This window comes from Pelobates fuscus, chromosome 1, assembly GCF_036172605.1.
Source record: "Pelobates fuscus isolate aPelFus1 chromosome 1, aPelFus1.pri, whole genome shotgun sequence".
Taxonomy (NCBI): domain Eukaryota; kingdom Metazoa; phylum Chordata; class Amphibia; order Anura; family Pelobatidae; genus Pelobates; species Pelobates fuscus.
The window spans coordinates 341475141-341497208 of record NC_086317.1 but is presented as its reverse complement, the minus strand read 5'-3'; the positions used below and the strand labels follow the sequence as shown (position 1 = coordinate 341497208).

Sequence of the window (22068 nt, the reverse complement as noted above, 5' to 3'; positions counted from 1 at the left end):
TTATATCCAAAACAGTATATTGTGAATAACAATCACAGCTTTGTGGATAATATTGTGTTTAAACTTACATATTTTTATAAATCTTTAACATATTTTCACATACCAAAGCAAAACTATGTAACGCTTAACAGTTCTTAGAATCTAACTTAAAGGGACACTATAGTCACCAAAACAACCTCAGCTTAATAAAACATGTTTGCTGTATATATCATGCCCCTGCAGTCTCACTGCTCAATTCTCTGCCATTTAGGAGTTAAATTACTTTTTTTATGAACCCGATTCACACCTGCATGTGACTTGCACAGCCTTCATAAATACTTCCTGTAAAGAGTCATCTAATGTTTATTCCTTTATTACAAATTCTGTTTAATTTAGATTTTCTTATCCCTTGCTATGTTAATAGCTTGCTAGACCCTGCAAGAGCCTCTTGTATGTGATTAAAGTTCAAATTACAGAGAAAGAGATACAATTATTTAAAGTAAATTACATCTGATTGAAAGTTAAACCAGTTTTTTCCATGCAGACATGCAGGCTGTGTCAATCAGAGCCATGGGAGGTGTGGCAATAGCTGCATAAACAGAAACAAAGTTATTTAACTCCTAAATGGCAGTGAATTGAGCAGTGAAACATGAGAGGCATGATCTATACACTAAAACTGCTTCATTAACCCCTTAAGGACATATGACATGTCTGACATGTCATGATTCCCTTTTATTCCAGAAGTTTGGTCCTTAAGGGGTTAAGCTAAAGTTGTTTAGGTGACTATAGTGTCCCTTTAAAATGTGTAAAAACTCTATCACAAACACAAACTTTTAAAGCTATGTATATATTTTTTTACCTTGCTTAGTATATCAATAGATTTACCCTCTTAAAGGGAAGGTCTAGGATATCCAATGTATATTTTTAATACTTTTGAATAATTTAGTTGGGGAAAAAATTGCATTTACTAGTTTTCAAAAAGTTAATTTCCTAACTGCCTAAAATCATAACTTTTCTTAGTCAATTAACTTTCTTTCTGCAGTTTATATGGGCAGTCTCCAATCAAATATTTCTAATAGAGAAGGTATTATGAACACTTACATAAATATCTGTTTTGTGAATAGCAAGCACATTTTAAAGCTATATAAGCATACAGGAAAATAGATATTTCACAAATTGTTCAAACATTTTTAGATGAGCTACTGGTAGGGGACCAAGCTCATTTTTAGGGAATTAACATAACTTCAGTTCTGTGCAGAGAAATTAACTCTTGCAAGTCCTAAAACAAACTAAACATTCCACAGATGATGAGAGTAAGATAAGTAGCAAAAGGGCATTAAATTTCAGGAAGTGTATAGCGAGACAGTGTGATTGACAGCCAAGGAAGTGTGGCTTGGGCTACAGAATAAAGTAATTTAGAATTGACTGGTGAAACTGCAAGGACATGAACGATGCACCAAAACCATATAATTACCCAGGAGTATTGTTGATGTGTAGGCTGACCCTTCAATACTTTATTTAGAAATTGAACTCATTAAGATTACATGGCAAATTAGTTACACTGCGCTTGTTTAGCCCCATATGCCCGGTTATGCTGAGGAAAATATTTTATAATTTATTTAAAATGTCATACATGTGAATGAAATTTAGGTTTTAATGTTTTCATATTTTATCTGTATGTGATCTGTATCTTTGACCTAACATTCTACACTTAGAGATAATTAGTGTTCCATCTTGTAAGGAGCTCATCTCACAGAAAAAAATATATACCCTTAGCTGCAGAGGCCATAGATGGCAGACCAATTTGGTTTATAAAATAACATATCTATACCTATTTCCAAAGATCCATTGTCTGGTCAAAACTTTGCTGTTTTGGACACCTGGGACCTTTTTCTCTCTCTCGGATTTACGTTTGTGTGAGGATTGTGCCAGACTCAATTGTTTTGTTCTATTGGATGAGTGCAGATCCTTTTATGTTTGTTTGTCTATCTATACCTATTTCCATGACTGTAGCAGCTTTGCATAAGTTAATTATGATACTGCAATTGATTTATTCTCCTATGTTTCTGGTGGTATCGGGCTACCCTTGGTTACCCAAACACAATCCCTTAATTTATTGTTTAACAGGGGAGGTTGGTTCTTGGTCTTCTTCGTGTCACAAAACCTCTTTGCCTAATATCAAACTTGTGATTTCTATAACATATCTAACATTACCCCTCTGCCTACTGATATTACTCTGTAATACAGGGACTTTAAAGATGTTTTTCCTAAAATAGGGGGACAGAGGAAGATGACTGTGTTAAAGTCTATTTAGATTATAATCTCATTCAATCTCCCGATTAACAAATACATAATGTACAAGTCAGACAAACTCTAAAGAAACTGTTGGAGAATGGTTTGATCTGAAAATTAGAGCAATGTCTTTTTGATCAGGACCAGATACAAATCTTGGGATATGTGATAAGACGTTCATAGGTTAATCCAACTACTATAGATTATTTATTAAGGATTCCCTAACACCTAAAGAGGTGTTTCGACTTGATGGTATTCCTCTTGACATTATCTCAAATAGGGGTGCTCGGTTTATATCCAAATTCTGAAAAGAGTTATGTTCTGAGCTTGGAATTCTATTAAAAGTTTCATTTTCCTATTATCCACAGACAAATGGAGCAGCTGAAAGTTCAAATCAAGCTTTAGAACAATATCTCAGATGTTTTATAAATGACCATCAAGATGACTGGTTAGGTCTGCTCCTATGTGCGAAATTTTCTCCAAACAATACCAAGCACGACTCTATGGAGCATAGTCTTTTCTTTATTACACATGGATACCATCTTACCGTGTTGTCAGATGATTTTCCCTTAATTGGTATGCATGCTTTGGATCAAAATCTGCAGGAACTATATAATATATAATAGAAAGGGTACATCTCATCCTGGCTAAATTTATCGCTAAAGAATGTAAATTCACTAAAAGTCACAGAAGAGCCGCTACTGACTATCATGCTGATGACCTTTTATGGCTGAGTACCCGGAATGTGAGATTGAAAGTTCCATCTATGAAGTTTGCTCCCAGAAACATCAGTCCCTTTAAGGTTATCCATTAGCTTAATCCAGTATCGCCCAAACTCAAATTACCTCCTTCTATGCGTATGCCAAATGTCTTTCATGTCTCTATACTGAAACCATTTATATGCAATAGGTTTAATAGGCTCGCTGCTTCCCTTACTTCTGTTGTAGTGGAGGATTAGGAGGAATTTGAGAGACAGTCTATATTATTGACTCTAGAATGTCCAGAGTCAATCACTAATATCATGTCCATTATCTTGGCTATGGTCCAGAAGAACTAACCTGGATTAATGCTAATGACGTTCAATATTCCTGTTTGGTTCATGGTTTCCATGCCCTGTGGGCGGTCCCGTAAGGGTGGTAATGTAAGGAGTTCCTTGGTTACCTTAGTGTTCTGATCTGCCAGACAGCATTTTCACAGTCCCTGATGGTTCCTCTACTATATATGTCACCGACCGCTATGTACAAGCCCCTTTTTATGATGTGGCGAGGCGTGCTGGATTCATAATATCACAGACAACAATACATGTCATATTCACCACTCCCTCACATTTTGGGGGCGTGCTTATCGCAATTACACCCCCAGCCTATAAAACAACAGATTTCCAAGTGCACAGTACCCTGTGTGGATTCTCCTTGACCCAATTTATACTGTTTTGAATTACTGATACTGTGTTACTAACCTGACTATCCACTTGACCATTCTGTATTCTGACCTGGCTTAGTCTTTCCAGGGGTGGATAGGCCACTAAGTTTAAATTCAATGTGTTTTTTTAACAACATGCATGGATATTACAAATAAGGAAATCATTCAATCATTCTACTTTCAGCGATTTCTGCCAATGATGTGCTATTATTTTTAACTAAATCTGCATCAGGACTTCTGGACAGATATGGCCAAATATCATAAAAAAAAAAAAAAAAAATACTCCGGCATTGCCAGTTGGACTACCAGATCACACAATACAACAATTGTACGTAATTGGCATACAACTTTAATTACGTATCAAGGTATCAAATTAACCAGATCTAGCAATCTTTTAATGCAAAGAAACCATACAGCCTTAATATATAAATTGGAAAATCCACTGGAAAAATGAGAGGGACTAGGGATGTGCATGGGCAAAAAATTTGGTTCGGTTCGGTTTGGAAATTCGGGTAAGTAAAAAAAATTAGGCGGTTCTGCACTTCAGAAATTCCAGACTTCAGCAATTCTGGAATTCGGCACTTTGGCAATTCGGTTTGGTTCGGCACTTCGGCGGTTCGGCACTTCGGGACTTTGGCAATTCGGACATTTGTAAGCATCCCTCTCTTGCCACCACAACTTAGGGTAGGGTTAGGTGCCCGGACTGCCACCACAACCACTGACCCATCTATAGGGCTCCCAGTGCCAGGAATTAGCTTATTGGTCTAGATTCCTGTCATCATTCACGTAATGTTCCTTCCCTCTCTTGGAAAATGCGTGCATACTACCTGATACAGAGAACCATCTTCTTTGGACCACCGTATTGCCCTTTTCACAGAGGAAGAATATGTACCTTGAAACACTTAAATTCTGTAAACACTATGCTCCAAACTTTAAGGGCTCATTTAACATTTTATCCCTAGCTCCTATACAAGCTCTCACTTCTATCACGTCTGTCTTAGATCTTACTAACTGGATTAAACATGGAGCTTCTTGTGTGATACCTCAGGAATAAAGTAATTCCTTGTTTTATGGGAGGAATTCTCCTTACTATCTAGAGAAATATTCACACATCTCAGACTTAAAAACTTTGTACAATTGAGACAATTAAAAGCCATCAACACACAGGCAATAACATTATCAACACTATCCATTATTAACATTATTAAAGCTTTCTGTTTGTTCCAATGCTTTCATTGCTTCAGGCGGCATTGAAAACTTTCTAGGTAAAACCTTTCCCCTCTTATTGGACACAAGTAATACAACAGACCAAACAATCCTCCAATAGCTTATCTCACTGGTAAGCATATTGTATTATTCTTATGATGTGGTAATTAGTACCTATAAGGTTATCACATATGTATGTGAATATACAGCCTTCACTTGTTGGAGATGTCAGGGTGAAGAGGGATCATTCAAACTTATATCCTGGAAATGCATAATTCTAAAACAGTTTTGGAGACCGCTAATCAAGGTCCTTATAGCAGTAGTGAATACTACTATTTCTTTCAAACCAGCTTCTTGCTACATATCATTCCAAACATAACATTTCTTAGGAATAAGACTGTGTCAATACACCTTCTGTTGGCAGCTAAACTCAGTATTGTGTATCACTGGAAAAAACTGAACCCCCTAATATAATAGAAGTTCTTCAACGGTTGGACACCACCAGCCTTTTCGATAAAAAGGCCTACAGGCTTAAGGGCAAGGAGAGTAAATATAACAAAGTTTAGAATAGATGCCTATTTTAATACTGGATGGTTATTCTCTTCCATTTCCAAGTTCCCCTTCCCTTCCTACCCCCAATACAATGTTTATATTCTTGTTGTTATACAAATATGTAAAACTTTAATAAAAATTATTTGAAAAAAAAAAAAAAAAAAAAATAGATGGCTTAAAACTAGGGATGCTTATGTAAGTTAATTAACATTCACCATACATAAATCTAGTTGAGAGCTTAAATAAATAATTACATGAATTTACAACAAAGCAATCTTACCTATCATATTTTACTAGCCCATGCTAGGTAAGGAGGTGCTGTTCTCATTTGCAGGATATGGTCCATTGCCACACAGGTATGCAAAGATTAGTGTTACGTCATAAACATTAATGCAGATTTAACACTTGAAGGCAGATTTTTCAACCTCTTTGCTTTTGATGTTTGACTTTCTTTCATATTCCAAATTTTCTTTACTTCATTTACTTGTTTTTCTTGTTTGCCCTTGTTTTGTTATATTTCACATGACGTTGGCCTAAGGGGTGCAGGTCAATGTTGATAGATGACTGGATGGTTAAATTCAAATATACTAGACATAAATGGTTAATAATATATATGAACAAATCAATAACCATTCATACACACTGTGTAAAGATCTTTTTGCCACTACCTACAAATGACTATCATAACAAACCACTATATAAATTCTGTTCTATGCCTAAATTTGTTGTATGCGCCATATGTTCAATATGTCAATCTGAGATTGTATACACTGACTTCATGCTATGCTTTAATTACTGGAAAGTCTGGTGGAATAGATTTGTACCATGTGTGTGTGTTTGACAGATGTTATTTTGTTAAAAAAAAGATTTCAATAAAAATTACACCAAAAAAAAAAAACCACTCTACTCAATCTTCTGAAAAAGTTCCGTCATTGACTCTTCCTTGTCATCTAGTCATGAAATTGAAACAAAACATACAAGACACACCGCTTCCAATGATTAGAGCAATGCCTTGACGTGCCACACTTTGTTCACAATGCACCTTGACCAAATGCCTGTACAATTATATATTCCTGCTCACCAGAGGGGTACCACTAAAATGCACAACATTATGTGTGGACACTGATAGAATTAAGGAATTTGAGAGGAGCTTCAATAACTTGTTAATTTTTCAGACAGTGGTTGAATGTGCAAAGGGCTTAAATGTGGACACAGATGCATCAAATACTGTGGCAAGTTGTGTACTGTGAAGCAGGGTGGTTAAATGTGCCTCTTTGCTTCCAGATTTTTTACTCTTTACTCATTAGTATATTCGCCAATCAGGTTCAGAAGACCAACAAACTTGTAAGGATATGTTTTTCACTTGGGTTGGTTTTCATTCAGTCACTTGTATGTGTGTTCTGGTGCAGTGTCATAGCAATTGCATCTTCTCATGTAAATATACATGACATTAAATGTTGTTATGCACGTTTAGCATGTGACTGTGGCGAAAGTGACCTCGCCACTGGTTTTTGGAGGGGACTACTTGCCAGCCTTTTACCCTGTGACTAAGGCCCCTGCAATAGAACTGGTTAATACACTTCAAACAGGCTCTGTTTGTGCAATTGGTACTATATGGTTCGTTTACCGAACAACCGCACGAACAGAGACCACCCGGGAGCTTGTTAACACCTATTAACAACTTGGAACATTTCTCACCGCAGTGTTCTAATTGTTCGTCTGGGTGGCCACGATTCCTATGAACAACCACAAGGTGGCGGCCATCTTGTTCGCATGAATGCAGGCAGCAGTGTTTGGGCATAAATCTCATGGAACTGAAATCAAATACAGAAACTCCCAAACACTGCTGGACTTCCATCATCGCCTGCGTTCGTTTGTGTTCAGCTTAGAAGGGCACTGTTAGTTGAGATCATTTGTCTAGATGAAAGGAACAAGATTTATGGGGATATGTTGTGTTTTGGGGTACTTAACGTATGTTTTTTCTGTCTGGGGATAATTACGTTATTGTATTATCTACCTTAACTGTATCACAGACGGAGGGGAGGGATTGTGTAATGTTTGTGGGAGTGTCGTTCATTGGTACACTGTTTTTATTGGCTTGCATGTTTTGTGTCCTGTGCCCAACAAGGTCCACCTGGGCATCAACCTTGTTGGGAAACTTGTATAAAAGACCAGTATGCTCTATTAAACTTTCAGTTCTACTTCACCCTCAATCTAGAGTCTTGTCTTTTATTGGGTGGAATTGCTACCTTTCTTGCCTGACCTTGCTTTTGGATTTCCTTTACCTGTTTTGACACATTTGGAGTTTAGAGACTCTTTCTCTTAAAGTGACCGTTACTTTAGTAGTGAGCCCACCTACCACAAACATTACACCTGACTTCTATGACTATCTCCTTCTTCTCCAACCTGTATCTTCCACAATAACCCTCTACTCATGTCACTGCCCACAGGCTCATTTCACCCTCCTTTTGTGTCTACCCACCTCACTCCATCGGACGGTCACAATTGATTAATGTGATTAAATACTAAAGATTAAATACTAACTCATGGTACTCTGATGAAAAATACAGATTGCATTAATACTTGAAAATGTTGTGGTGTGAATTTTGACTCATGATCAAACTATAACTAAATGGTGTTTATTGTGTTCTATTCTTACATATTACACATCTTACATACTTGTGTAAAAATAATTGAAAAATCAGACTTTAAGATATTTTTGTATAAACATTTAAACTGATTTAATATTACAAAAATATTTATATTATTTTGCAATTGTTTTATATGTTAGTTTGTTTTGTATATATGATAATTTCTTTATATAATATTTTTAATAGTAATTATAAATAATAAAATAATATTTAAATAATAATTTTAATATTTTTAAACAATACTTATAAAAGTTTATTCAAAAATCCTAAACCTTTTTGAAAAGCTTATCCAAAAATATTTAATTGCAGGCATAGGCCAATATTACTGAATAATACCTTTTCCTGCAAAACAGAGTTCAAATAATTAACCCATGATTCATTTCCTAGGTATCTTTCTGGAATAATGAGTGATGGCCTGATAAATCAGATCAACAATCCAGAAGTAGAAGTGGATATCACAAGCCCGGATACATCCATAAGACAGCAAATCATGGCTCTACGTGTTATGACAAATAAACTAAAGAATGCCTACTTTGGAAATGATGTGAATTTTCAAGATACAAGTAAGATAATGACACTGACTGACTTGATGCTGTTTAAACCCCATTAATATAAGAATATGCATGTTGAATATGTGGGATGGGTTGTAATCTTCATATTCACAGTCATCACTATGACTAAAAATGTGATATACTCACCAATGCCAATAAACCATGCAGGTTTCAGTTGTACACATAAAGATGTGTGAGCAATATCAAGACTTGCATAAAACCCATTGGTACCAGCTGCAGAACATCCACACATAATTATAAATCTCTACATCATCCCCTTTTCCCCATATTTACTCAAGGGTAGATCCTCTATTAGAGAAGCATTTGACAGAACCGTCCTGGCATAAAGCGCGTGCACAGACTCTGAGCCAACAAAGGAGTGAGTGAGGGGAGGGAGCAGCAATTCAAATTTATAGGAAAGAAGGGAACACAGATAAGCTGAGAACATGCTGATGACTGATGCATTATATGCACAGAATTGACATTTGGTAGCCTTAAACACATGTCACATGTGTGGGCTGCAAGTAGCCCCTAGCAGAAAAGTGCAATTTTGTCTGCATGTGCAGCTTTTCAACCAGAAAGACTCTTACCACCCTAACTTCAAAAAACTGAAGCAGACACTTTAAAAAGCCGATTTTAAAGCAGACACTACTTCAACAAGTGTAGTCAACTTTGAAATAGAGAAACCACTGGTCTTTTGTATGTTCTTACATAAAACATGCTTAATTTATTAATACTGTAATTTTGTAATATTTAATCATAGGTGAAGAAACAAGTGGCTCAGGAAGTGGAAGTGGGTGCAATGATGATATTTGTCCTACAGAAAATGACGTCATCACCACGGAAGCTCAACCATTTGACTCTGACAGAAGGGAATTTGAATTTTCTGCAGCAACAAAGATTCACCAATCATTTTTTATGTTTTTTGTTTCTATGTTTTTGGTTTTGGAAAGACAGTGGAGATGATCTATAGATTTCTAAGCTGGAAACGTTTAGTTCTGAGAGAAATCCATTTTCTTTTATTCTTACACTCTTGGCCAATGGACCATTTCCAAACATTGACAATTTTGTATGTATAAACGCTTTCCTTATATTATTTTGTGCCTAAAAGTTTCTGGGTACCCTGGTCAAACCACCCAATATTTCATTTTTAACATGTTCAAAGTTGAAAAACTGACAGATTATTTTGCTCACAAATATTACTTACAGAGCTTTTTTTCAACAAACGAATACAGAAAATGTCATCTCAAAATGTCTTCACATTTAAAGAAAAGGTGAAAACCATAATTATGAAGCCTATTTTTTTGATGCAAACTTTAAAGAAAAAATGGAAATCATGGAAAAAAAGATGTTTAATCTGAATTTGGAAATATCAATGATGGATTAAAGTATAAGAATGAAGATCGGCAAAAACGTCCAATCACCACGACCATTACTTTTAGAAGGAATATTCAAGAAACTATTTTTAGGATGTAAAATAATTTATAGAAACTGACAATTAAACTTGCATTCAAGGTTAGCTAGAAAATTAGCACTGTAAATAAAAAAAGTGTCACTTACTGATCGTAGAATATAGTTTGCAGATCCACTCTGCATTATATATTTACTAAAAACGTTATTTATTTATCAAATTTAGTTAGGCTATGATTTATGAAGAATAAGTTATTGAAAACATAATTACCAGTGTACGTTGTCTTGATGATTTGAGGTTGTTGAAAGATTTGCTAGTTGAGTAAAAATCTCTTTTAAGTTGTAATGAGAATGACAATGGAATGTTGTTTGAAATAAATTGTTCGAAAATATGTTTTGTTTAATTGTTGCAATTGTCATGCAATATATGACTAATTTATATTCTCTGTTATTAGAACATTATTACAAGGGGCAAGAAGACTATGATTGACTTAAAATTATTCAGAATTTCTGTAATTATTTTTTTAATATGGACAATTCATGTTCTTAGCACAAACAAAGAAGGGCTTTCCTAATAATAGGATTATTTAAATGCCATTGCTAAATCTTGAAACCCTCTCTAACGTTACAATTGGTGACTCTGCGGTGATATTTTTACATTGACTTCCCAATAAGAAGAAAAAAATGTAAGTTCATTGGGAGACATCATTGTTGATGCTTTAAGGGAGCTTGGGTAAGGTGTTTGGGCCCTTAGCAACTGTCCCTAAAGTAGAACTTCACATACTAATACTCAAAGACCACCTAGCAAATGTGTTGCAATATGAATGCAGAATTTTGAAAAATGAAATTGAAGTTCTTCAGTGATATGTTAAGAAGCACTGCTTTTCCACTTTCTAAATTCTCATAAATATATCATTCGCACTTGTTGATGAGTTTCTGGAGCTGGGCACTTGGTTACCAACTCAAAAGGCTTCCACTGATTTAAATCATGAATGACTAATTATATGGTTTTCCCATTGAAGTTAATGTAAGTGTATGGATTTATTGAGAGCAGGATACTTGAGACACTGGGAATAAGCTCCTAACCTTTAAATAAAAACAAATTCTAGATAATACATTCAAAAATTGATTATAGCATACAATTGAGTGTTCCTGTAAGAACCAGACATAGAGTTGATTATTTTTATATTTGATTTTCATTTTTTGGTATATTTTTAACATGGAGAGTGTATTGACGACTACATGTTTTTTCCCATTGTTAGTTATACAAAAATCCACTGAAAAAATAAACATATTGTTATTAATACTGCTGAATGTGTGCATTCCCTTCTTTACTATGTAATTGAATCTATATTTTATACCACGTATTACAGAGAAGGAGAATCAAAACCAAGTAGAATAGTTTATTCTTAGCCAGTAATATTATACTTCTATGGCATTTTTAATTTTATTTTAGCTTAAAGGACCACTCTAGTGCCAGGAAAACATACTCGTTTTCCTGGCACTAGAGTGCCCTGAGGGTGCCCCCACCCTCAGGGTCCCCCTCCCGCCCGGCTCTGGAAAGGGGAAAAGGGGATATTATTATTATTATTATTATTATTGCCATTTATATAGCGCCAACAGATTCCGTAGCGCTTTACAATATTTTGAGAGGGGGGATGTAACAATAAATAAGACAATTACAAGAAAACTTACAGGAACAATAGGTTGAAGAGGACCCTGCTCAAATGAGCTTACAGTCTATAGGAGGTGGGGTATTAGAAACATTAGGATAGGAAATATCAAGTAGGAGTGAAGCAGAGCTGGAGGAGAGAGCAAGGGTTAAAACTTACCTTTTTCCAGCGCTGGGCGGGGAGCTCTCCTCCTCCTCTCCGCCTCCATTCCGCCCCGTCGGCTGAATGCGCACGTGCGGCAAGAGCTGCGCGTGCATTCAGCCGGTCGAATAGGAAAGCATTTACAATGCTTTCCTATGGACGCTTGCGTGCTCTTACTGTGATTTTCACAGTGAGAATCACGCAAGCGCCTCTAGCGGCTGTCAATGAGACAGCCACTAGAGGCTTTGGGGGAAGGCTTAACCAATTTATAAACATAGCAGTTTCTCTGAAACTGCTATGTTTATAAAAAATTGGGTTAACCCTATCTGGACCTGGCACCCAGACCACTTCATTAAGCTGAAGTGGTCTGGGTGCCTAGAGTGGTCCTTTAACACTAGACTTTGTAATGAGTTATTTTTTAACTCAGGAGACTTGGTAAAACCATTTTAATCGAGCTGGATAAAATTCCTGTTGGAGCATTCAATGCCCAGTTAGCTTTAGAAAAGAGGGGGTGTATTTTCAATTTCAAAATTGGATCTTAGAGGAAAAAAGAAAAAGTAAATATAGACATGGATTTGCAATTACAATATATACTTGAATCAGCTGACAAACCACTCAAGCAGCTGAGTCCATAAGCCAAAAGCATAATTGTATGAATACAATATATATGAAGCATATATGAAATATGAATACATACTTTAAGGCTTTTTTCCAGTTACTGTGAAGAACTGAACATTTTTTTTACATCCATTATTCAGATGGCGATATGGGAGCCATTACTCCCAGTGACATGATCTAGAGTAGTCTTCCCCTTTCTGTAGTGGTCCAGATTTGTAGGACTGGAGGCGGAATTAAGTACTCCCTTACTGTTGCATTGAGTATTTATGATAATGTACTAATTTTATTGCTTTCCTGAAGGATCCATCTTTCTCTATTTCCTTTCAAAAAGGTTCTGCACAATGTATGAATAAATCTCTAATTAATTAAGCACTTTACAGTCTTAGTGACATACTACAGTACAACCGATTCATCAGAAATGAATACATGCTTCAAGATCAGCACAGCATACTAAGCAAAGGAGCTTGTGTTTACAATGAAGATGAGAATTTGCAGAAGCAAAGAAGACGTAGTGAGACATTAAAAGAAAACAGAAAGGGAAGATGAGCTACATTGTAAAACAGAATAATCATTTCTAAACTGCCATCACTGGTACTTTCTGTGCCAAGCTGACACATTCAGCATCTCATCGAGGCTTATATCTGAAAGCGAGATGTGTTAATTGTAGAAAACCAGAAATGAAAAAACAAGAAGTAGAAGTATATGAGTATATTTATTACTTCTTTCTTGTAAAATTCTGGAGATAAAAAGACAATCAAAGAAAATGTTTGACATGTTTTTACTATAACATTAGCTTAATATTATTTTATTAAGAAAGAAACAATGCAGTTTCTGTTAATGCTTGGTTAGTATCAGTGTGAATCATTTATATTTCCCCACTGCTATGCCTAGCACTTAAAAAATACAAAATGTTCAACAGATAACATTTAAACACCAAAGTTACCTCAACGTTTTCTCTTATTTTCCTAGTTAAATGTAATCGTGGTCAAAATTATTAGAAGGTGGTTTTTAAAACAATATATATTTAAAATATAATTTAAAAAGTAATTTTTTAAAGTGTCTTTTTTTTTACAAAGCATATTTTGGAATATATTTCCTTATTTGGTTATCCAAGTATTTGCATTAGTTTTGAACGTGGCACAAAGTTTTCTTTTGGGTAAATCACGTCTGCAAAAAATAAAAACTAATTTGGGGTCAGCCAAATTTAAGCCATATGGTGCTTTGGCTCGGCCGAATTTCATTAACCCCTTAAGGACACAACTTCTGAAATAAAAAGCAATCGTGACGGAATGTTTCCATTGTGGGTCCTTAAGGGGTTAACAAAGAAAGATTTGGGAAAATGAATCAGACAAACCAAAAGAGCATGAAAAGGGCCCAGTGTGTATATTGCATAAAGATTATGTATATATTTTCTAGTACACTGATAGGCCTATTTTCCCATCATTTGGTTCATAGTATTGTGAGAAAACAGAGACAAAGAGCAGAGGAGGAGTAAAAAAAAAATCTATATATTTTTTTTTTATTATTTAAATATATTTTTTATTAACATTACACTCAGCATAGGTATTGGTTTGAAGCAGGTTTCACAAAAAGAAATACAAAAAGCATATAGGAAGTTGGGCAGATGGGGGAAGGGTGCATGTTATTATTTGTAATTTGGGTTTACCATTATAATAAGATAGTATGTATTGATTCTTGTAAAAAAAACTATATTTATTTAATATATATTTTATAAATATATATATATATTTTTTTTAGGTATTGCTCCTCCTTTTTGACAGGGCCAGGGCTCGAGTCCTGCAGGAACGCATGGGAATGTCGTTCCTGCACTTTTTCCAAAGCAGGAACGCCGTTCCCGCTAGTGATCCTGCAGGACCTGCCCTGCTACCTGCACACAGAGGCCACCACACGCTGTGTTCCCTCTCGAGCTCTAACTCTCGCGAGACGCGCGGCTGTCAGAGCATAGCCACGGGTTACCATGGCAACGCTCCGCACAGGCGAGTCTCGCGAGAGTTAGAGCTGGAGAGGGAACACAGCGTGTGGTGGTCTCTGTGTGCAGCGACTGCATCCCTCCGCCGGACCACCAGGCAATCCCCCCCCCCTCCCTGACAAGGTAAGACGGAGGGAGGGGGGAATAAAACAAAAAAAATATACACACATAAAGTTAAAATAAAAATGCTTCTCCCACCCATCATCCAGCACACACACACACTTCATCCAGCACACACACACATTATGCAACACACACACACACACACACATCATCCAACACACACACACACAATCATCCAGCACACACATCATCCAACACACACACACATCATCTAACACACACACATCATCCAGCACACACACACAATCCAACACGCACACACACATCATCCAGCGCACACACAAACATCATCCAGCACACACACACACATCATCCAGCGCACACACACACATCATCCAGCGCACACACATCATCCAGCACACACACATCATCCAGCACACACACACTTCATCCAGCATACACAATCTGCACTTACTACAAACACACTACATTCATTTGTAGATATAGATTTCAGCGCTAAGTAGATAGTCCCCTTAAAATTAAAAAGGGTGCATTTGTATGCAGAGATAGGAAAGTCATACAGAAAAGTGTCCAAAATATATAGTTCTGTAACAAAGTCCTGAAAAAAAGAGTCCAAATAACGTAGTGGTTTGTAGGGGCTCAGAAAAATGTAGAAATACCTTTGAAAAAAAGAAACAGAAAAAGATACATAGCGTGATTCTACATTCATTATACACACTCTGCACTCATTACAAACACACTACATTCACTATACGCACTCTGCATTCATTATACACACTCTGCACGCACTACAAACACACTACATTCACTACACACACTGCATTCATTATACACACTCTGCACTCACTAGAAACGCACTAAATTCACTATACACACTGCACACACTACACACACTACATTCACTATACACACTCTGCATTCATTATACACACTCTGCATTCACTACAAACACACTACATACACTGCATTCATTATACACACACTGCACTCACTACAAACACACTACATTCACTATACACTCTCTGCATTCATTATACACACTCTGCACTCACTACAAACACACTACATTCATTATACACAAAAAAAGAAAACACATAAAAGATGCTTGGGTGTTCCTCTTGAGAGAGAGGGGGAGGAACTACCAAGCAAGCCGGTAAAGTTACAGGTGGTAAGTGCACATAGATATAATACCTAGTAAATCTTAGAATCTAGAGCCCAATAAACAGGAAAAAATAGGTGGGTGGGGGCAAAGTAGCAGAGCAATGTTGAATATATTTGCTACAGTACATAAAAAGTATCTCTATATCTACTGAAAAAACATATGAACTTTATTGAACTGTTAAGGAAAAGAGATACAGTAGCAATTATGTATCAACAAATAGAGAGCTCTCTAAGTCCTCTAATTACCTATAATATGAACCCTTGGTGCCGAAATGAAATCGTTATTCTAGGTTTTGTTACCAAGGGAGTTTATAGGTAGAGGTCCCCTTGAACAACATAAATCCTTCAGATGTCTCTGTGTAGTAAATCAATAGGGAGATATACCCCCTGATACATATACAGTGTTAAATCTTGAAGGATGTATATACCAAATACTCATGTAGTATTGAAATAGACAGAGATATAGGGTGTCTAGTTAACACAGTGGGACAGCGAAATCAAAGTAAATGACGACAATCGAATCTAATATAGCAAGTGAAGGCTGTCTCCTGATCTAGGCTATTTCCCTTACTTCTGCTAATAAACACCTTCGTGGGTGTTCTAGGCTAAGTCATTAAACTAGATAGTATTGTCCTGTTAGATATAGTTAGACTCTAGAAGAAATAGTTAGAGAGATATAGGAAATCATAACCATGTGGTAAGAAAAGGAAGGAGGATTCCTTTAGTGCATCGTGAATAGTGTGGTGAGCTGTGCCGAGGTCCAGTGACTCGGAATCCCCCCCCAATAAGTGATCCAACGGATCCTCCCCCTCCCCCTCTCTCTCAAGAGGAACACCCGAGCATCTTTTATGTGTTTTCTTTTTTTCTACAATTAAAGGGTTCATGCCCAGATTGGGTGGAGCTGGTACCACCCATCCTGACCGATTTTTTTCCTAGCCACAGATCTGACGTTTTGCCAGTCTGCGACCAAGGAGAAAATACATCTTTATTTTGATATTTGATTCATTATACACACTCTGCACTCACTACAAACACACTACATTCACTATACACACTTTGCACTCACTAAACACTACATTAATTATACACACTGAACTCACTACACACACTACAATCATTATACACATTCTGCACTCACTACAAACACACTACATTTATTATACACACTGCACTCACTACAAACACTTCATTATACACACTCTGCACTCACCACAAACACACTACATTTATTATACACAATCTGCCTTTACTACAAACACACTGCATTCATTATACACACTCTACACTTACTACAAACACACTACATTCATTATACACACTCTACACTTACTACAAACACACTACATTCATTATACATACACTGCACTCACAACAAACACACTACATTCATTATACACACTCTGCACTCACTACAAACACACAATGTATTATACACACTGCACTCACTACAAACACACTACATGCATTATACACACTCTGCACTTACTACAACACACTACATTCATTATACACACCCTGCACTGCACTATATGCATAGGAGTGTAATTTTTATTTTATTTTTAAGGGGGGGAGGGGGGGCAGGAATCTTGGGTGAGTTCCCACACTTTTTTCCCCAGGACTTGACCCTAACCCTTCATTTTTTCCCCATCAGACATTTTTTTTCTGTGTAATGTAATTGCAGTTGCCTGCCTGCCAGCCTGTGTGTCAGGCTCACAGCATATACTGTGCCCACTTGCCCAGTGCCACCACTCACTCACTGGAGTCACAATAGCTTGCATTTAAAAAAACACAAAAAAACTTTTTTGACTGTAATATAATAGCAGTCAGTTTAATTCACTAGTGTGCGTTTCAGGGCCTGCCCAGTGCCACCACTCACTCACTGGTGTCACAATAGCTTGCATTTAACAAAAAAAAACTTTTTGGACTGTAATATAATAGCAGTCAGTTTCCTTCATGGGTGTGCGTTTCAGGGCCTGCCAGGGCACAGTGTCACACCAGTGCCACTCATATCTGTTGTCACAGTAGCTTGCATGCATAGGACCACTAATCGAAAAAAAAATGACAGGCAGAGGCAGGCCACCCCGCAGGGGCCGTCGTGGTCATGGTGCTGTGTTTCCCTTTGGCCCTAGAATAATGCCCAGTGTTCAGAGGCCATGTACCCTGAACTTGAAAAGTTCTGAGGACATAGTTGACTGGCTAACACAGGACACCCAATCTTCTACAGCTTCCGCTCGGAACCTCGACGCACCATCCTCCTCCAGCTTAGCTTCGGGCACCTCTCAAGTTACCACTCGCCCGTCTGCCGCCACCACCAACACTAGCACCACAGCTGCTTCACTTGATATGTCAGATGAGTTATTTACACATCAGTTGGAAGAAATGAGTGATGCGCAACCATTATTGCCAGAGGATGTAGATAACAGGGATATGTCTCAGTCAGGCAGCATTACACACGTACGGTGTGATGATGATGATGTTGTACCCACTGCTGCTTCCTTTGCTGAGTTGTCAGATACAAGTGAAGCGGTTGATGATGACGATGCGTCTGTGGATGTCACGTGGGTGCCCGCTAGAAGAGAAGAAGAACAGGGGGAAAGTTCAGATGGGGAGACAGAGAGGAGGAGGAGGAGACGAGTTGGAAGCAGGGGGAGGTCGTCGCAAGGAGCTAGTGGCACAGTCAGACAGCATGCATCGGCACCCGGGGTCAGCCAGACAGCACGCCAATCAACGCATGCTGTTGCCACCACCAGAATGCCGTCATTGCAGAGCTCAGCAGTGTGGCATTTTTTGTGTGTGTATGCCTCTGACAACAGCGATGCCATTTGCAACCTGTGCCAAAAGAAACTGAGTCGTGGGTGTCACGTCCTGCTCTGTTTTGTGGAGATGTCTGGCCTTGGCTTCTGGTATCCAGTACTCTTTTTGCTGGTCTTGTTTAGTTTTTCTTGGTTTTTGGTTTTCTAGTCTATGTCTGGTTTTCTTTATGCTGGGATTTCTGGGTTCATTCCTAGAGTTCGTCCCTGGATTTCCCAGTATCCAGGTTTCATTTAAATGTTTGTTTTATGGTGCCACACCCGTTTGTTTTCCATCTTTCACTCTGTTTCAGTGTTCCTGCAGGCAGCTCCTCAAGGCTTCTGCCCTTTCTTGCAGGTAAGTGCTATATATGTATTTTGGTTGTTTTAGCATACATTAGGCAGTGTAGGACCTGCCAGATATGGGGTATATTGGCGTTGTTGGCAGGCTTATGCAATGTATGATCATATAGTGTGACTAAATCCCCATGATTTCCATATGTAGTACTTAGTTATTTCTCCTCTTGTTTTGCCTATGTTATCTTGACTTGTTTTAGTATGTATACCCGGCCCAAGGACAGTCCTGTCCAGTCATGCCCATGTTATGTTCATGTTTTCCTCATGTCTTGTGTATATGTTCTGGGTTTAGCTTACTATCCTTCTCTGGTTCTGGGTTCTACTAGTTCTGTCTTGTTTTCATGTTTGGTGCCTATCTCTAATCTAGCCTTGTTTCTAGTACTGGATACAATCTTGCTGCAGAGCCTCCCTATTCAGCTCCTGGGAGGTCTGCTAATTTCCATGCTCCTAGTTCCTGGTATCCGCTTAAGCTGATTCAGGGTCTTGGTATGTGGCTGCACAAACGCTGGTGCTCAACACCAGGGGGCGTGCGGTTACCCTGCACCAGACCCTGCTAATCCACCTCGACGCTGTGACTCCTACTCTGAACATCAGGCATACTGGGTCCCGGTTCTGCTCCGCCGACTGGATAGTGTCTGGATCCCGGGCATCGGACCGCCACCCTGAGTGGCGAAGTCCAACACCCACCTAGGTACAACTGCTTTGCGAGGGCACATGATCGCACATCACAAACGCCTATGGGATCAACACATGAGTACAAGCAGCACACAAACTCAAAGCCGCCATCCTCCTCCTGGTCCAGCATCTTCAGCCACGTTAACCACTGCTGTCCTCCTTGCCCCCTCTCAACCATCCGCCCCTCCGTCTCTCGCCTTGAGCAGTTCCTGCTCATCTGCCCACAGTCAGGTGTCTGTCAAGGACATGTTTGAGCATAAGAAGCCAATGTCACAAAGTCACCCCCTTGCCCGGCGTCTGACAGCTGGCTTGACTGACTGAACTGAGGCGTTCAAAATTTTTTTAGCTATTGGGACACTGCAGTGGAAGGTACCCGGACAAAATTTCTTTGCACAAAAGGCAATCCCCAACCTGTACTCGATTGTGCAAAAGGAAGTAATGGCATGTCTGCCACACAGTGTTGGTGCAAGGGTCCATCTGACCACTGATACCTGGTCTGCAAAGCATGGTCAGGGCAGGTATATCACCTACACTGTGCATTGGGTAAACCTGCTGACGGCTGCCAAGCATGGAATGCGTGGCTCTGCAGAGGAGTTGGTGACACCGCAACGACTTGCAGGCAGGCCTGCTGCCACCTCCTCTACTCCTCCTACTCCATCCTCTTCCATAACCTCCTTGGCTGAGTCCTCTTCTGCTGCTGCATCTTGCTCCACATCAACGGCACCCCCCCTGCTCCCCAGGTACTGTTCCACATGCCGGATACGGCAGTGTCACGCCGTCTTGGGGTTGACTTGCCTGAAAGCAGAGAGTCACACCGGACCAGCACTCCAGTCTGCCCTGAACGCACAGGTGGATCAGTGGCTGACTCCTCACCAACTGGAGATCGGCAAAGTGGTTTGTGACAACGGAAGAAATTTGTTGGCGCCATTGCATTTGGGCAAGTTGACACATGTGCCGTGCATGGCACATGTGTGTAATCTGATCGTACAACGCTTTGTGCATAAGTACCCAGGCTTACAGGACGTCCTTAAGCAGACCAGGAAGGTATGTGGCCATTTCAGGCGTTCCTACACGGCCATGGCGCACTTTTCCGATATCCAGCGGCGAAACAACATGCCAGTGAGGCGCTTGATTTGCGACAGCCCGACACGTTGGAATTCAACACTCCTAATGTTCGACCGCCTGCTCCAACAAGAAAAAGCTGTTAACGAGTATTTGTATGACCGGGTGCTAGGACAGCCTCTGGGGAGCTGGGAATGTTTTTGCCACGTTACTGGACGCTCATGCGCAATGCCTGTAGGCTCATGCGTCCTTTTGAGGAGGTGAAAAACCTAGTCAGTCGCACCGAAGGCACCATCAGCGACATCATACCATTTGTTTTCTTCCTGAAGCGTGCCCTGCGAAGAGTGCTGGATCAGGCCGTAGATGAGCGTGAAGAGGAAGAGTTGTGGTCACCATCACCACCAGAAACAGCCTTATCAGCATCACTTGCTGGACCTGCGGCAACGCTGGAAGAGGATTGTGAGGAAGAGGAGTCAGAGGAGGAATGTGGCTTTGAGGAGGAGGAGGAAGACCAACCACAACAGGCATCCCAGGGTGCTCGTTGTCACCTATCTGGTACCCGTGGTGTTGTACGTGGCTGGGGGGAAGAACATACCTTCAGAGAGATCACTGAGGAGGAGGAACAGGACGTGAGTAGCTCGGCATCCAACCTTGTGCAAATGGGGTCTTTCATGCTGTCGTGCCTGTTGAGGGACCCTCGTATAAAAAGGCTGAAGGAGAACGATCTGTACTGGGTGTCCACGCTACTAGACCCCCGGTATAAGCAGAAAGTGCCTGAAATGTTACCAAATTACGGCAAGTCGGAAAGGATGCAGCAGTTCCAAAATCAATTTAGAAGTATGCTTTACACAGCATTTAAGGGTGATGTCACAGCACAACGGGAATCTAACAGGGGAAGAGGTGAAAGTAATCCTCGTCCTCCCACGACCACGCCGGCAAGGACAGGACGCTTTACAGACGTGTTGATGATGAAGGACATGCGGAGCTTTTTAAGTCCTACGCATCGCCACAGCCCTTTGGGGTCCACCCTCAGAGAACGACTCGACCGACAGGTAGCAGACTACCTCGCCTTAACTACAGATATCGACACTGAGGACCGATGAACCCCTTGACTACTGGGTGTGCAGGCTTGACCTGTGGCCTGAGCTATCCCAATTTGCGATAGAACTTCTGGCCTGCCCCGCTTCAAGTGTCCTGTCAGAAAGGACCTTCAGTGCAGCAGGAGGTATTGTCACTGAGAAGAGAAGTCGCCTAGGTCAAAAAAGTCTAGATTACCTCACCTTTATTAAGATGAATGAGGGATGGATCCCGAAGGGACTGACAGTGGGCGATACATTCGACTAAAAAAGGCCTGATGAGGGGAAGTACTTAACACACCACTCCTATCTGGTGGCACATTAGATTGCACGCGCAGTGCCCCAAATTTGAAGTAGGAGGACCGACCAAGCATCTTTT

The 22068-nt window shown here is 39.3% G+C and overlaps 1 protein-coding gene across 2 annotated transcripts in view; it reads left to right on the top strand.

Annotated features, from left to right (window-relative positions):
* Window positions 1-10143, top strand: part of GPC6 (glypican 6) — a 946336-nt gene extending 936193 nt beyond the window's left edge. For both annotated transcript variants that reach the window (XM_063425801.1, XM_063425799.1), the window contains 2 exons: window positions 8490-8665; window positions 9417-10143. In XM_063425801.1, coding sequence (XP_063281871.1) covers window positions 8490-8665; window positions 9417-9619 — 379 coding nt within the window. In that variant the 3' untranslated portion in view covers window positions 9620-10143. The remainder of the gene's footprint in view (window positions 1-8489; window positions 8666-9416) is intronic.
* Window positions 10144-22068: the final 11925 nt, after the last annotated feature.